The 14,729-nt window shown below is 31.0% G+C and overlaps 1 protein-coding gene and 1 pseudogene across 2 annotated transcripts; both read right to left on the bottom strand.

The window, feature by feature from the left end:
* Positions 1–300: 300 nt before the first annotated feature.
* LOC18046368 lies at positions 301–13,009 on the bottom strand (annotated as a pseudogene).
* On the bottom strand, positions 4,179–5,141 carry LOC112100052. Of its 2 annotated transcripts, XM_024187673.1 has the most exons (3): positions 4,824–5,141; positions 4,632–4,715; positions 4,179–4,195 (listed from the first exon to the last, which is right to left on the bottom strand). In XM_024187673.1, coding segments are annotated over exons 1-3 (387 nt in total). In that variant the 5' UTR covers positions 5,125–5,141; the 3' UTR covers positions 4,179–4,193. The 2 variants fall into 2 exon arrangements, with proteins under 2 accessions (XP_024043441.1, XP_024043440.1); XM_024187672.1 differs by lacking the exon at positions 4,179–4,195 and having other exon boundaries at positions 4,604–4,715.
* Positions 13,010–14,729: the final 1,720 nt, after the last annotated feature.

Below are 14,729 nucleotides of genomic sequence, written 5' to 3'. Positions count from 1 at the left end.
TCAAGGACCTTTCAATAAATTACCATTTTACTGGTGGGTGTGATTACATAAAAGGCGGGGAGAAAACTTTTCTTCAAAATACATTTGCAAGTGGATCCCAAGTGATCCAAGTATGTCACTAGCTTAATTTTGAAAGACATGTCTTACAAATAAAATCAAACTCTTATTGTTGTTGGCCATTGATATTTATTCCACACATGAAAATATAAAACACTTTACACAGAAACTACCAAACTTAAACTACTATTACACAGAAAAAAAAAATTAAGTTAAAGAAATGTACAAATTTTGAAGTTCAGAATGAGAATTGAGGAACTCAAGCAACGACATTTTTTGCAAAAACATTTGACCATTGCATACAAACACGATCTTATTCTTACATATTCATCTTTCTGCAACAACAAGTACAAGATGCACACAAATGCAAATATGAACAGAGAGTAGGTGAAGCTTGCAGTCTGTTGTTTATGTCAACAGTTGCTGGCATGACAAGAAACGCTCCCACATTAACCTCACGTTGTCTTTAAACCCATTGTAGATGGAATCAGTATCAATCTTCCCATCCTACGATTGAAATAAAAAATAATAAGCACATTTTAATGAAAGGCGAAAGATGACAAATGCGCCACTAATTCAGTACGAGCATGGAGACAAAGATATAGGAAATAGTGTGCAATAACAATCATGAAACAGATTTATAGCTGCTGAACTGATAAATTTTATGTTTCCAAACACTAGTCCTGGGACTGAAGCAATTAACAAACTCAAGCCACTCTTCCATCCAATGGTGATCGTAAAACCAAAGTGCAAGATACGTATAAGTAATAAGCTGGAAGCTCATTTTTTGAAATTAAATTTAGTCCAAGATACGCAATAGGTAAAATTCAGTCATCATTTAAAAGCGATGATATTGGTTAAATAAAAATTCATATGCTTCATTTTTTTTTTGTATTATTTTGTGTTTTTATTCAATCAACGTTGTTTTACATTAATAATTTGCGACTCTATTATTTCTCTATTACAAAATATATTCTACATATTGTATGTTGAGTTTGAAATTTCTCAATGATATCAACTTGGAAAAGAAAAATAAAGAGAAAAAAACAAACTACTTTTTCGAATCTCTTTTTGAGTTGTGGAATTTCTCGTGAGTCATTCCAAATCTCACCCGCTCCGAATGAAGACTTTTAAAAACACCATCCGCTTTAGAAAAGCCGCATGCTGTGCGCTGTGTGACCACCAAGAGACTTTTAACAAATTTCTATTAAGAGCCCAACTTATTCCCCAGCTTATCTAGAATAATGGCCTCTCAATACCAATCAAAATGCAGAATAAAGACTTGCTAGGTCTTCGACCAATTTTGTTTAAAGAAAAGAAAAGAAAAAAAAAAGGTCATTTTTATGGCTTTATTGGGTCTGTTGGACCAGTCTTTATTATCAAAACTTTAACATCGAGGTAGAAGTAGAAAATTACAGTAAAGGTGTGAAGATAATATTAGCATTAACTCTATTATTACTTCAGCATCTAATAGTAGAAGTAGAAAATTACAGTAAAGGTGTGAAGATAATATTAGCATTAACATCGAGGTGGAACAGCAAAAATTTCAATCTCTATCCAATCATATAAAAAGATAGCAGGTTAAGTGATAGAAGTTAAATTTAAAGAAAAAAATATAGGAGAAAAAATATGAGATGAAATGATCGTAGTAGATTAATATTCACATTCATATCAACCTTTTTTTTTTTTAGTATAGGAAAGTGAGCTGAGTAACCATTATTCTCTAGTCCTTACCTCCCAAAATTTTGAACTAAAAGAAATTTAATTATTAAAAACCACTCAGCCTATGGGCACTTAGACATCAACATTCATTATACATAAGAAGAAAGAAAGGAAACATGAGATGCACGAGCAAACCCAGTCAAGCCACTTAAGGGGACTCCATTGCCAGTGGAGCCAACACTTTGTTGGTCCGAGGTGCCTTAATTTACCTACTCATGATACTTAGCCAAAAGAGCGAGAGCATTCTTCTTATGCATAGTAATTCCCGGCAGAACATCAAAGTCCAAGTCTTGGCTCTTCATTCCAGGCGGCATTTCCCAATCAAATTTATAAAGAAGATTAGCAAATGCGAGATCCACAGTTGCGATTCCCATATTCAACCCAGGACAAATTCTTCTGCCAGCACCAAACGGTATTAATTCAAAGTGTTGCCCTTTAAAGTCAATACAGCTATCAACGAATCTCTCCGGATAAAATTCCTCCGGATTCTCCCAAGCTTCAGGGTCTCTTCCTATCGCCCATGCATTTACAAAGACAAGTGTTTTAGCTGGTATTTCATACCCATCTATTACGCACTTTTGAATTGTTTCTCTTGGGATTAGTAATGGCACTGTGGGTTGCAATCTCATTGTCTCCTTCACTACCGCCATAAGATAATGTAGTTCTTGAACATCATCTTCATTTACAAAGCCTTTGTTACCCCCAATCAACGATCTGATTTCCAGTTGAACTTTTTTCATTGCTCTAGGATTCTGCATTAGGTAAGTAATGGCCCAAACCACAGTTGCTGCACTCGTGTCTGTTCCAGCAACGAGTACGTTCTGCAAAACAAACAACATACATATATACATAGTAAATTAGTTAAAAGCAAATAAAATTATATTAAATTAATCATGCTCAGGTGGACATCAAAGGCACTTTACAGCATTATAAACCATTTTACAAGACTGTAAAATTGGGTATCTGCACAAAATTGTTAACTGTTAACTTAATTCAATTGGTTATAATAGTTGAAGTAACAAGCCTGTTCCTCAATCAGATGTAGAGTTAGTCTTACTTCTTGTGAATTATCTTTTTCTTCTTCATTTTAAATTCTTTTCCTTTCAAATTGATATTATTTCTTCAAAGTCTTCTAAAAGCTCTTAGCTTCTTAGGTTACGTTTGGCACGCATGATTGGACTGGATTGGATTTAATTGGATTAAATTGAATTATATAATATTGTCTTATGTTTGGTACAATATTAGATTGGACTATATTAAGTTATTTTTTAATGAAATTAAATAGCATTTAATTTGATATTTAAATATAAATATGAACTATTTGTGAATATTTAATAATAAAATCATTATTAATATTAATTTAAAGGACAATTAATTAAGATTAAATATGCAGAAAATTAGTTATTGGGTAATCATAATTATAATAAACAAATATAAATTAGATTACGTTAAATTAAATTAAAAATTATTTAAACATTTGATTTAATTTTTATTAAATATTTTAAATATATTTTATTTTACCAAAAAGTTAGCAAATTATATAAAAGCAACCAATTACTAGTATTATTAATTTTCATGATTAATTTAATATAGTGATTATTAAATTAAATATTCATTAGATATTCAAGTAATAATTAATTAAATAGACAATTGTTTTTAAGTTAATCCTAACCAAACCCATGTTTTAATTGGGATTGCTAATCCCATGATCTTAGGACTAAATTCAAATTTAGTCCCATGATCTAATCCAAAGTGGAGCTTGCCAAACATAAGATAAATAATGAGTTCTAAATTAATCCAATCCTATACTTAATCCTACCTCCCAAACATAACCTTAAGTTCTTTCTTAATCTTTATCACTTTTATTTTGAATAGATCCTTCTTGATTCACATTGAAAACATTATATTCAAACCCTCATCTATTTAATTCAAAACAGCAAAAGGCCTGTTGCAATTTGAAGTAGCAAAAATCTCCTTTAAAATACAGGCAACAAACACAATATTCGATCCATTGTCCATAAATAATAGTTAGCCAAGAGCAGAAAACTTGCCTTATAGAGCTCAAATGTTTTATTTTCTTTAACAGTAGATTTGCATGAAATAGTTGAGCTTTGTCACCTGTTGTCGGGCAACTACACGCGGGGCGGCGGGGTTGGTGTATCGATGGTTAATTAAGTGAGATATGAAAGAAACTTGATAATTAATACTGAAGTTCTTAGTAGAAGAACTACCTTGACGTGGTATATATCCTTGTACTCTTCAAAATAAACTCCAATTTTTTGGCACAACTTCATTTATAATGTTTTCCATGTATATAGCAGGGACATTTGTGTAAAAGGATCACTTCGTTTGCCTCAAAGTGGTTTCTTCAGCAACCTGACATTCTTTTTCACTTCCTAAGTGCAGTAAATTGTTCCTGCATCGAGATGAATGATATAATTACTTCTTTGAGGCACTTGTAATACAAAAACTAATGGAGGCTTCAAAGATGTGATAGAAGAATGGAATCATTTTTACAGCAAGAAATAAGGTCAAGCAATGATATAATGTGTTGTCCCAATGAAAATTCAAACGATAAAACTTGGTCACGGACTCATGGCGGCAAGAGATTGATTTGTTTCTCACACCAGAAATCAAGTAATACTAACATAAGATTTCTGTCAGATTTTAGTATGAATATGCATTTTTGTTGCTTTAAGTTCAAAGTCGAAAGAAAGGAGAGGAATGATTTAACACAAAACATTCACGCTATAGCAGCAATGGAAACCAGATCACATATCGATGGAAATGAACTTTGCCAAATCCAGCAACTAATGTTGGCTTTTTCTCCTATTCGTTCTTGACAATCTTACAAGCACTCAATACATCTGGCCATACATTTTCTGGTACCGGTTTCCCTGAGCTTCTTGATATATTTCCCCCCACTTCATCATCGTCTGCCAACCAGAAAGCCAAATGTCCACATAACTAAAGTTAACACCAGACATAAATCAAGAACGAAAGTAGAACACATTAAGATAAAACAAAAAAGGTAGAACACTAACCTTCAGCCAGATTATTGTTCACTAAAACTAACGGCTTTACTCCTCTTTTATGCTCAACAGGCTCCACTGAGGACGGCTCAGATTGGAAAGAAGAAGGAAAGCCGCTATCACCATCCAAGCCAACAGCAAACCACCTGAATACGGCATGCTCTGCATGCACAAGATTTCCACTCCCGTCTTCATTAAGCTTGGGCAATCCCAAGTTTAAGCTTCTGTTGAATTTAGGCACAAGCATCTGTGGAGCTGGAGATGGCCTCTGTAGGTCCTTCCAGTGTCGCTTATGTGGTGGAATGTAAGCCATTATGATAAATTAACTTAGCACTACCTTAAACCAAACTAAGAATAATAAGTATTTACAGAATTTTGTGAAACGAAATCACTATTGCCCCATAAACAGCAACAAAAAGACTTGCGAAAATGAACGCAACAGTTTAGTAACACAAGATTGAACCAAAATAAACATTCTCTAGACCAAAAAATTTAAAAAGGAAAAAAGAAAAAAAAAGGGGTTAAAGATATCCTACTTAACGAAATTACTCATGCATCATTTGTGATAACATTTGATACAACGAATTAAATCGACATAAAACGAACATAAAATAGCAAAAGATTAAGTTATTCTAGCAAATAATTTTATCTAAGTAGCTAAATTAACCAGTAGAAACAGTTAAAAAAAGAGCCAAAGAAAAACACCAAAATCATCAAAGAAAAGCAAATAACGAGTACCCAGAAACATAATTGAAGTGAAAATATAATAAATTTGAAGATAAATTCATAAGACAAGGAAACAATACTGACCGAAAAACTAAAATTGCTTGCATGTGTTGGCCGACTCAGCTGATATTCAGACTTATATATACATGCACCAAGAAATGGAAAGACAGCATACGTCAGTTACATCTCCTTCTTGCACAAGTTTTGAAGTGGGGCTTTGAGTTTTATTTTATTGCTTTAGGAAAGCAAATCGACAAATTGAAAAGATTGGCATCTCCTTGCGACCGAAGGGGTTGCACAACTCGCAAGGAGACAGACCACTTCAACGTTATTGTTGCCAACAAAACGATGATGGTGTAACCGTTTTTTTGTTGATTATATTTTCATAGATGTCCTTAAAATATGGTCTAATATCAGAACTACTCTTTAAGTTTAAATTTAGCCTCTAATGCCCCTATTATAATTGAATTAGATGCATTTATTTTTCCAGGATCAGAATAGATAGGAATTAGAATAGGCTAATATCGAAATATACTGGAATTAAAATGAAAAATAAGAACTAGAATAAGTTTATACTTGAACTGTAAGAATCAAAATTAGAATAAACTATATTCTAATTGATGTGTCTATTTTATCTTATAATCGTAATGAATTACTGTAAGATACTTATATGGCCTTAGTTACAGTTATGTATTTGTTCACTAACAAAATAAATAATAAATATTTTTAGTATAAATAATAACATCAATAATAATAATTATTTCATATTAATATGATCTAAAAAAAATGAATTTTTATTTTTTTAAAGATAAAAATTTATTCCCCAATTTTTATTCCCACCTCTACTCATGCCAATGAGATTCTCATTTTTTTTTTTCAAATTTATGGACTCCACCCAAAATCTATTCTTATTCCTCCATATTTTTTGCAAGTAAGCACTACCAATAAGGAATGAATATCATTATCATTCCCTGATCCAAGAAATAAATACAATCAAATTAAACTAAATCAAATTTAACAAAATGACAAATTATAGTTCTTATTTAAAATGAAACATTGTCTAATTAAAGATAATATATTTCTCCTTTTAAAAAATTCTTTTATTTTTCTTTATTTTATTTTGTGTTTAACTTTTTACTTTCATATTTCTATTTAAACTTTTGATTATAAAACAAAACATTATTTTTATAAATTTTTTACTTATTATATTTTCTACTGTTGCCAATATTATTCCATTTCATTGTAATTTAAGGACAGTGAAAGACAAAAATATGTGACATCAGGGAATAGATAATGTGCAATTACCCACTCGGATATATCGGACTTGGATAGTTAATTCAAAAAAACAATTTTTTTTTTTTTTTGATAAGCAAAAAAATTACTTAAAACTGTGGGAGCACATGGACATCAACGTTCATTACACATAAGAAAGAAAGAAAACATGAGAAGCACTGAATGCAGGATTGATGATGCACGTGCAATCTCTATAATGTATATTACGTTTAGATCGCACCCCTATTGGTGGAGGTGCCGTAATTTACACCTACAATAGACTTTTAAAAGAAAAATTAATTGGAGTAAAGGATGCGTATGGTGTTTCTTTCTTTTTTTCTTCTTTTCTTTTCCAACGAAGATTGTTAAGGCTCCGATTTTATTTGTATCCTCAGACAAAATTTTCTTTTAATTTCTTTTATTTATTTAACCTTATAGCAATCTTACGGATGGCAATGAGTGAGTTTTACTGTTTCAGTATAGATTTGCCTATACCTAACTCAGCCACAATTAAAAAATAAAATTCGTCTGCACTCAAAAATAAAATTCCAAACTTGTATTTTCACCTAGCAGAATTTTAACTATTTCTTGATTTACAAACATTATTGGTAAAAAAGATACTTTCGGACAAATTTAAAATGATAATAAAGTTTACAATGATTATCATCCTGAATTATTCGAGCCCAAAGCTCTCACTAGCAAAAGGACCATAGGAATGAAAGTCCTCTATAAATCTCTTAAGAAGATAAGTAAGGAGAAAATATGGCTTCACGAAGCCACAAAAGAGCATATAATATTTTCTATGAGTAGAAAAGAAAGTATTTTAGCCAGACATGGCATATTTAAAAAGAAAAAAAGAATATACGAAAATCTCATGGAATCCAGCTTACTAACACACCATGAGGTATGCAAGGCGCTAAAGCATCAGTCATCATGTGGCTACTACTACGAAGGATCAAAAAAAGATTCTAGCGGAGAAGACATGTCTCTAGATGCACCACGAGATATGCAAGGTGCTAAAGTATCAGTCATCATGTGGCTACTATGATGAAGGATCAAAAGGAGATTCTTATGGGGGAAGAAATGTCTTTAGATGAAGATCTAATAATTGACATGTGACAGGGCCCATTGAAAAAGATAAAAAATGATATCCTAAAATCATAAAAAATTCAAAAAGAAAGATTTCAAAAAGATAAAGCTCACCACAACAAGATAAAGTTGTCTGCCATTAGAAAAAGAAGACAACCACTATCTTTAATGATAAAAAGAAGAGGGGTCACCTTATCAAAAGGGAATCCACGATCCACTAGGAAATTTAAACATATGTCATGTAAAAGAGATAACCTTATCTCTTTAAGAGGATAAATAGAAACATGTAAGAAGGAAAATACATCATATGTCTAACCTTCACCTATCTTTGTATTCTCTGTAACCATCATCTGTAAACAATTTCAATAATGAAATAAATAAACCTCTTTTGAGTGAAATTATCATCTTCCAAATATCTTATATATCCTTTGAAAACTAACCAGGAAACTTACATGCCAATACTTGTGCTAAATGAAGAAGATTTTCTATTACTAAGCACTCTTCCAGAGACAACTGCAAGGAAATCACTTAGACATATCCTATTAGGTCAGTTTGTTGTGTGTTACGTTGGACTGTGTGGAACAATCACTGAAGTGATCTTGTATGATTTGTGGAGCTATGGCGGTGCCAACCATGGATCTCTCTATGGTTGGCGGTAATTAGTGAGTCTATTTTAAAATTCTGAGAGATAGTACACTGGTTAGTGATATGAACTCTTCTTTTATTTTAGCCACAAATGGAAGCATGTTAGGCCTTGTTTACTTTCAGAGATGTTATAAGATAGGAAGTGATAAGAGTAACTCAATTTCTTAAAAATGGAAAGATTTGTTAATAAATTTCTAGATGCAATTGATCATTTAGACTTTAGTCAAGAATATCAAGTTGCTTATACAATTTCTGTGGTTAAAACTAGATTAACTGCAAACAATGAAGAAATAAAAGGAATTAATGATCTAGAAATATTCGATTCATTTGAAGAAGAAAACAGGATAGCATTAATAGAATTAATTTTATCTACCCTCGAAATAATCCAGGACAGGTGCAAGGCTAATAATAGAACTCAAAATTGAGTATAAAAAATGGATAATAATAATATAGAGATGTTAATACAAGATGCAGACCTCAAATTACAATTTATATGCGAAAGCTTTGATAGAATGTATCTAAATTAGGAAGATAACTTAGGAATATATATAGAAATGTTAGAAGAAAAGATATGGTCTATGACTCAAAGAAGACTAATGATTATAAATTCAGGGATTAATTTACATGTAGATTTCTATGAAAAAGATAATCATTTAGAACTTTACAAAGATGTAGTTAAAACTTTGAAGAAATTTAAGAATAGATGTAGAAGAGATGGAAGGAGAAATGCTCCAATCAATCAAAATCAATAAAATTCATAAATTCCAAAAGAGCATAAAACGTTGAAATAATTTGCAAAAAGGTCCTTGTTGAACTAAGCTTTGTACTCACTTTTGTGAGAATATCATTGTTGAACAAGATTTTGGAACTTGGTAAGCGTGTTTTGACAAAAATGAATAGTTTTGGAAGACTTAAAATTAATTTTGAAACTTAAAAGTTAATTTTGGTATTTAACATTTTTTAAAAAAAATTACTTTTGGCTTTTCAAAATTTTGCTAAAAATATTTATTTTAATTAGCACTTATTATATATACACAATAAAAAAATAGTATATGTAAATTTATAAATCTTTAAATAAGTTTATAGGTTATGCTAAATACATACGACTATTTTTTAAAATTTACAGCACTTTTGACAATAAATTTCACTAAACGGTTAATTGATTTTTTTTACAATTGATTATTTTTACAGCAGAACTAACAACAATTATTTTAAAAATTACAGTATTACTAAACTGACCCTTCATATACAATTAAATCCAAATGACGTATATGAGGCTTTTCTAAAAAATGTATCATCAATTAAGAAACTTATAATGTTGTTTTTTTTAAAAAAAAAAATCAGATACTTCTTTGTAAAAGATACTTTCTAAAATATTTTATAATTTTTCAGTAGTATTATCTAAAATATCTTGTACAAAACTTTTTTTTTCTTTCCTTCTCAACACTCCACGAGTTTAAGTCAAAACCATCTTTAAAGACATATATGGATCTATTTTATTTGCATAATCATCACAATCAAATGTACCTTAATAGGAATATGACAATAATATGTTGCCTATATAACTTTTACATAACCAAATTTTTTTACCACTTTCTTTACACTTTCATATACTTTCATTAATCAAACTCCATCGAAATAAATCAAATTCGTATTATGTAATGTCTTCCTTGAATTCTATTTCAGTCAACTATATATACATGTTTTTCTTAGTAAATATTATGCTCAGATGGGAACATCAGAGAGCACTTTAAATGTTGTAAAATGTTCTACAACACCGTAAGAGTGGGTATCTGCACAAAATTTTTGAGTCCGCCCCTAAGCATGAATTAGAGATAATTAACTATTTATAAAATTATCAACCGTGAGCACTTTGATGTGATCCATAGTCAGATCAACTTTAAATCCACGGTCTTTTCGTATTTGAAGTAAAACATCAATTACATCCTCCTGTTGCAGCTGTTCTATTTTTGTTCAGTTTTGATCCAGAAACTTGTCTATGAGTTCCTGGTAGACTGTCGATTTCTTGGAAGTTATTTTGCGGGCGTTGCAACATTCCTGTGAGCTTATCAATCCAGCCTATGAAAGGAAAATAACCTGTAACAAAGAAGCTTACAAGCAAGGCTTGAGTTTCATCAAGCAAGGCATGGAATCTACTTCTTTCACTTGTTGCTTCATCTTCACGTACCTCTTGCCAAAACCAATTCTACAAATAATGGTTGTGAGGCCTGCTGGTGAATCAAACCCGTCAGATATAAAACGGCAGCGTTTTGGTGCGTTATGACTTATGAGCATTAAAGATCACGGGGAGAGCACGTGTTTGTTTGCTTAATAATACTTAGGGATGGCAAAAATCCCCATGGGGACGGGTACTTTCGGAGATTTTTCCTATTCGGGGAGGGTATGAGAATAATTTCATACTCAATTTCTTATTCGGGCAAGGGACAGAGAAATTTTTTTACCTAATTTCTTATTCGGGGAGGGGATGAAGATGAGGTGGAATCCCCATCCCCTACCCATTTTCCCATTTTAATTTTAATTTTAATTTTTATTGTTATTTTTTAAAATTACAAGTAAATAAATAATAAAATTTGAATTATAAAATTATAAAAATAGGTAAAAATAACAAATATCAAAATATTTATATTATTAAACTTTTAGGTCTAATTTACTAATTAAAGTCCTAAATTTTTATTTAGGACATTAAAAAGACCGGATAGATTCTATTAGACCAAATATTTTGTTTTAATTTTAATATTCATTAAATATTTTAAACTTAAATCTATTTTTTATTTATTTTTAGATGTTATAATTGCCCATAGCGAATCACAATTTTAATATCTAATCTAATATTTGCTCTTGATTTGCTCCGACTTAACTATTGTGTTGTAAAGAGAATAGTCCACATTTATAAAGTGCCAACGCCACCATTGAAAAAGTTAATTTTGAATCTAAATTCAATTTTATTTGTAACAATTTTGTATTAGACTATTAATTTATTCATGATAGTTTGTAAAAGAAGTTTGTATCCCTTGCATGATGCGTTACTTACTAATTTAATGTATGTGACTTTTGTAATGGATATTAATGTAAGATATTTTTCGAACTTTACTTTTATTTGAATTTTTTATTTTAATATGATTAACTCAAATCGAAAACAAAAAAATATATTAATTATTCGGGGATCGGGGATCCTCAGGGATCCCCTATTATTATTCAGGGAGGAGATGAGAATTCTCTTAAGTAATTCTGATGGAGACGGGGAAAAGACAGAGACATACGCAAAATATCGGGAATGGGTACGGGGAGATTGGTCCCCTCCCCTCCCCTCCCCATTGCTATCCCTAATACTATGCTTCAAAACGGCAGTGTCTCTATGTCGTTTAAACCAAACTTTAAGTGATGATACACGTGATGGTCGTGTGATCTTGCTTGGGCCAGTTCGGTAAAGCCGATATACTACGTGTCAACAAGCTGTGCATTCTGGGCTGCTGGTTTGTTGCTCTGGTAGCTATAAAACTGACTGCTGTAACAGTTTTGATTCGATTGTGTGAGAAAACAAATCAAGAGAGAGATTAGAGAGAGTGGAAAAATTGTTCTCTGTAGTCTTGTGTGTAAGCTGTGTAAAAGATCCTCCATTGTTGTTCATTAAAAGCTCTCCAGAAAGCTTCTCCCGTGGGTGTAGGTTGTGCCATTGTTGGTGCAACTGAACCACGTAATTGTTCTTTGTGTTGGTTGTGATTGATTCTGTTCTCTTTAGTTTCTTGATCCTTTATGTCACTGAAGATTTTTCTTGTGTCAATTGATTCTTTCTGGGTTTAATCTTCTCATTGTGCAACTTGTTAAAACCTGATTAGAGATCCTGGGAAGTGGTTGTCACTTGCAAGCCTATAAGCACGTTCAATCACTACAATGGTGCTAGTAAGAGACATCGTTACCTCACTTAAGTTTACGGGCTTAGAAGCAACAACTAATTTTGAAATCTTTTCAATCATTCTTGAAACTTCATCTTCTCTATGGGCCGAAAATTGTGTCCCCTATTAGAGTTAAAGAGATGAATGACACAAATTTTTCTTATCTCTCTCCAATATTCATCATAGGGTGAAAAAGCCAAATCTAGACCATTGTAAGATAAGCTTTTGTTGTCCTACCAAGGCTGGCCCGCTACAAAATTGAAGGTCATGGGTTTTTAATATCTCTTTAGCCATTTTTGCTGAGGAAACTACTAGGGATGGCACAAAACCAAGACGCAAGGACATGAGGGGCCCATATTTTTTTGACAGTTCCCAAAATGACACTGGAGGCTTTGAAACATCAAGCTGGTGTAAGTTACCAACGAAGGGAAGGCCCTGCGGGCCTGGTGGTAATTTAGTATTATTTCTGGAGGTTATGTGCCTTTGCAAAACAAAGAAGACGGCGAAGATTGAGAGACACAGAAGGAGATTGATGACGATAAGTAAAGCCATTAATATCTTTTATGCCCTTGCCTTAATCACTGCAAAGACAGAACCTCTCTGCATTTATAAGGAAACAAAATGCTATATTCGGTAATATTATTAGATCAAGGCTCTGTTTTGTACTCTTGTGAAGTCCTTTTCACTTGTGAGGTTAGCACAATGAAATAGATTTTTTGTCGTCACCATAGTCAACAATTAATGATAAAATCAAGTGTTGAAAAATATTGTAATCTAAAATGTTAAAATATCTATAGAAGTATCTAAAGAAAAATCTCGGATGTTTTAGTTTTTATGTGTGGTAAATATGTTCGCCAGGCAACTACAGTTGGTCATAAAAATAATTTTTTAAGACTGCTGAATACAATTGAAACAAGTGTTACGCTGTTGAAAATGTGTTTTTCCAGTGGCCTTAATTAGTCGTTGGTAATCGCTAATACCCAGGTTAGAAATACACTTTTTCCAATAGGCCGCCATAAATATGCTTATTTGGTGATAAATTGACGATCATAAGTACATAAATATAGATTGAAAACTAGTATGGACATGTGACTAATGATTAATATTTATGATCACCTTAAGTAGTAGAAAAGAGTATTTTCGATAGCAGTTGTATTTGCAAGATCAATTTCAACTAACTAATTACCATTACAAATACACTATTTTTTAGGGGTAAAAACGGTTTAAAATAAATAAATTACAGTCGAAAAAATATTAGTTCTAATCAGTTATGCAATAAAAAATATGTTATTTATGGGGCATTATAGTAATTAAGTGGACCAAATAGTTAATAGGGATAATACAAGATATTAAAATTTAAGAAAAAATCAATCTATTTATTTATTTATCCTAAGTTAGTTATTTCACACTAATAAATATTGAAATAATAATAAATATTGAAAATTATTAGCTTACGATTCGATTAATTGCAAAACAATTTTATCTCATTAATGCAATAGCGTAAATTGATTGATAGAACATCTTTAACATAGATTTTAAATTTAAATTAATAAGATAAACAAAAGACGAAAATAGATATTGGCGTAAAAACTAAGAAGCTATATTAGTTTTAATAATTCATAGTTGAGATATGTTTCAAAATATAAATAAATTATTGCAATAGTTCTTGTTATCTGTTGAAATTAATTGTATGACTGTTCTTAGACAATTAGACTAATTTAATAATCAATATTTCAACTATAATTAAATGTTAATTACTAATCATCTAATTTTTTTAATATATGCAATAAGTTTTAAGTATGAAGTATACGTTCCATGTTCCACAATTATGAAAACTATTAGACTCTATTTAGTAAAATTGACCACTAGATAATTACATTAATTTGAAAATTAGCTAGTCTCCAAATTGATTCAACAATAATTATGATCAATCATAGATATTATTTCTTTAAATACTTAACTATAAAATACCAGCTAGTTCGATAATCAATCTCTAAATTGATTCAATGAGAATGATTAAAATAGTTGAGACTTAATTAACATAAGTTTCAAGTTTGTGTATAAGATAGAATGGGATCATAAATATTATAGAGTTTAAGATATCGTAAGTTATATCTATGCTGTAATCAATCAATGGTATCTTTTAAGTTAAATAAGGTAATTCAATATTGTTGCACCTAGTAAAACCTTTAGAAAAAATCAATCCTTTCATAATTATTTAATTTATAATTTACTGAAAATTTCTTCTTGCTCCAGTGGTAGGCACTTTCAT

The sequence above is a fragment of the Citrus clementina genome, unplaced genomic scaffold (assembly GCF_000493195.1).
Source record: "Citrus clementina cultivar Clemenules unplaced genomic scaffold, Citrus_clementina_v1.0 scaffold_3, whole genome shotgun sequence".
Classification (NCBI taxonomy): domain Eukaryota; kingdom Viridiplantae; phylum Streptophyta; class Magnoliopsida; order Sapindales; family Rutaceae; genus Citrus; species Citrus x clementina.
Note: the sequence above shows the minus strand (reverse complement) of the source record. Positions and strands in the feature narration are given on the sequence as shown.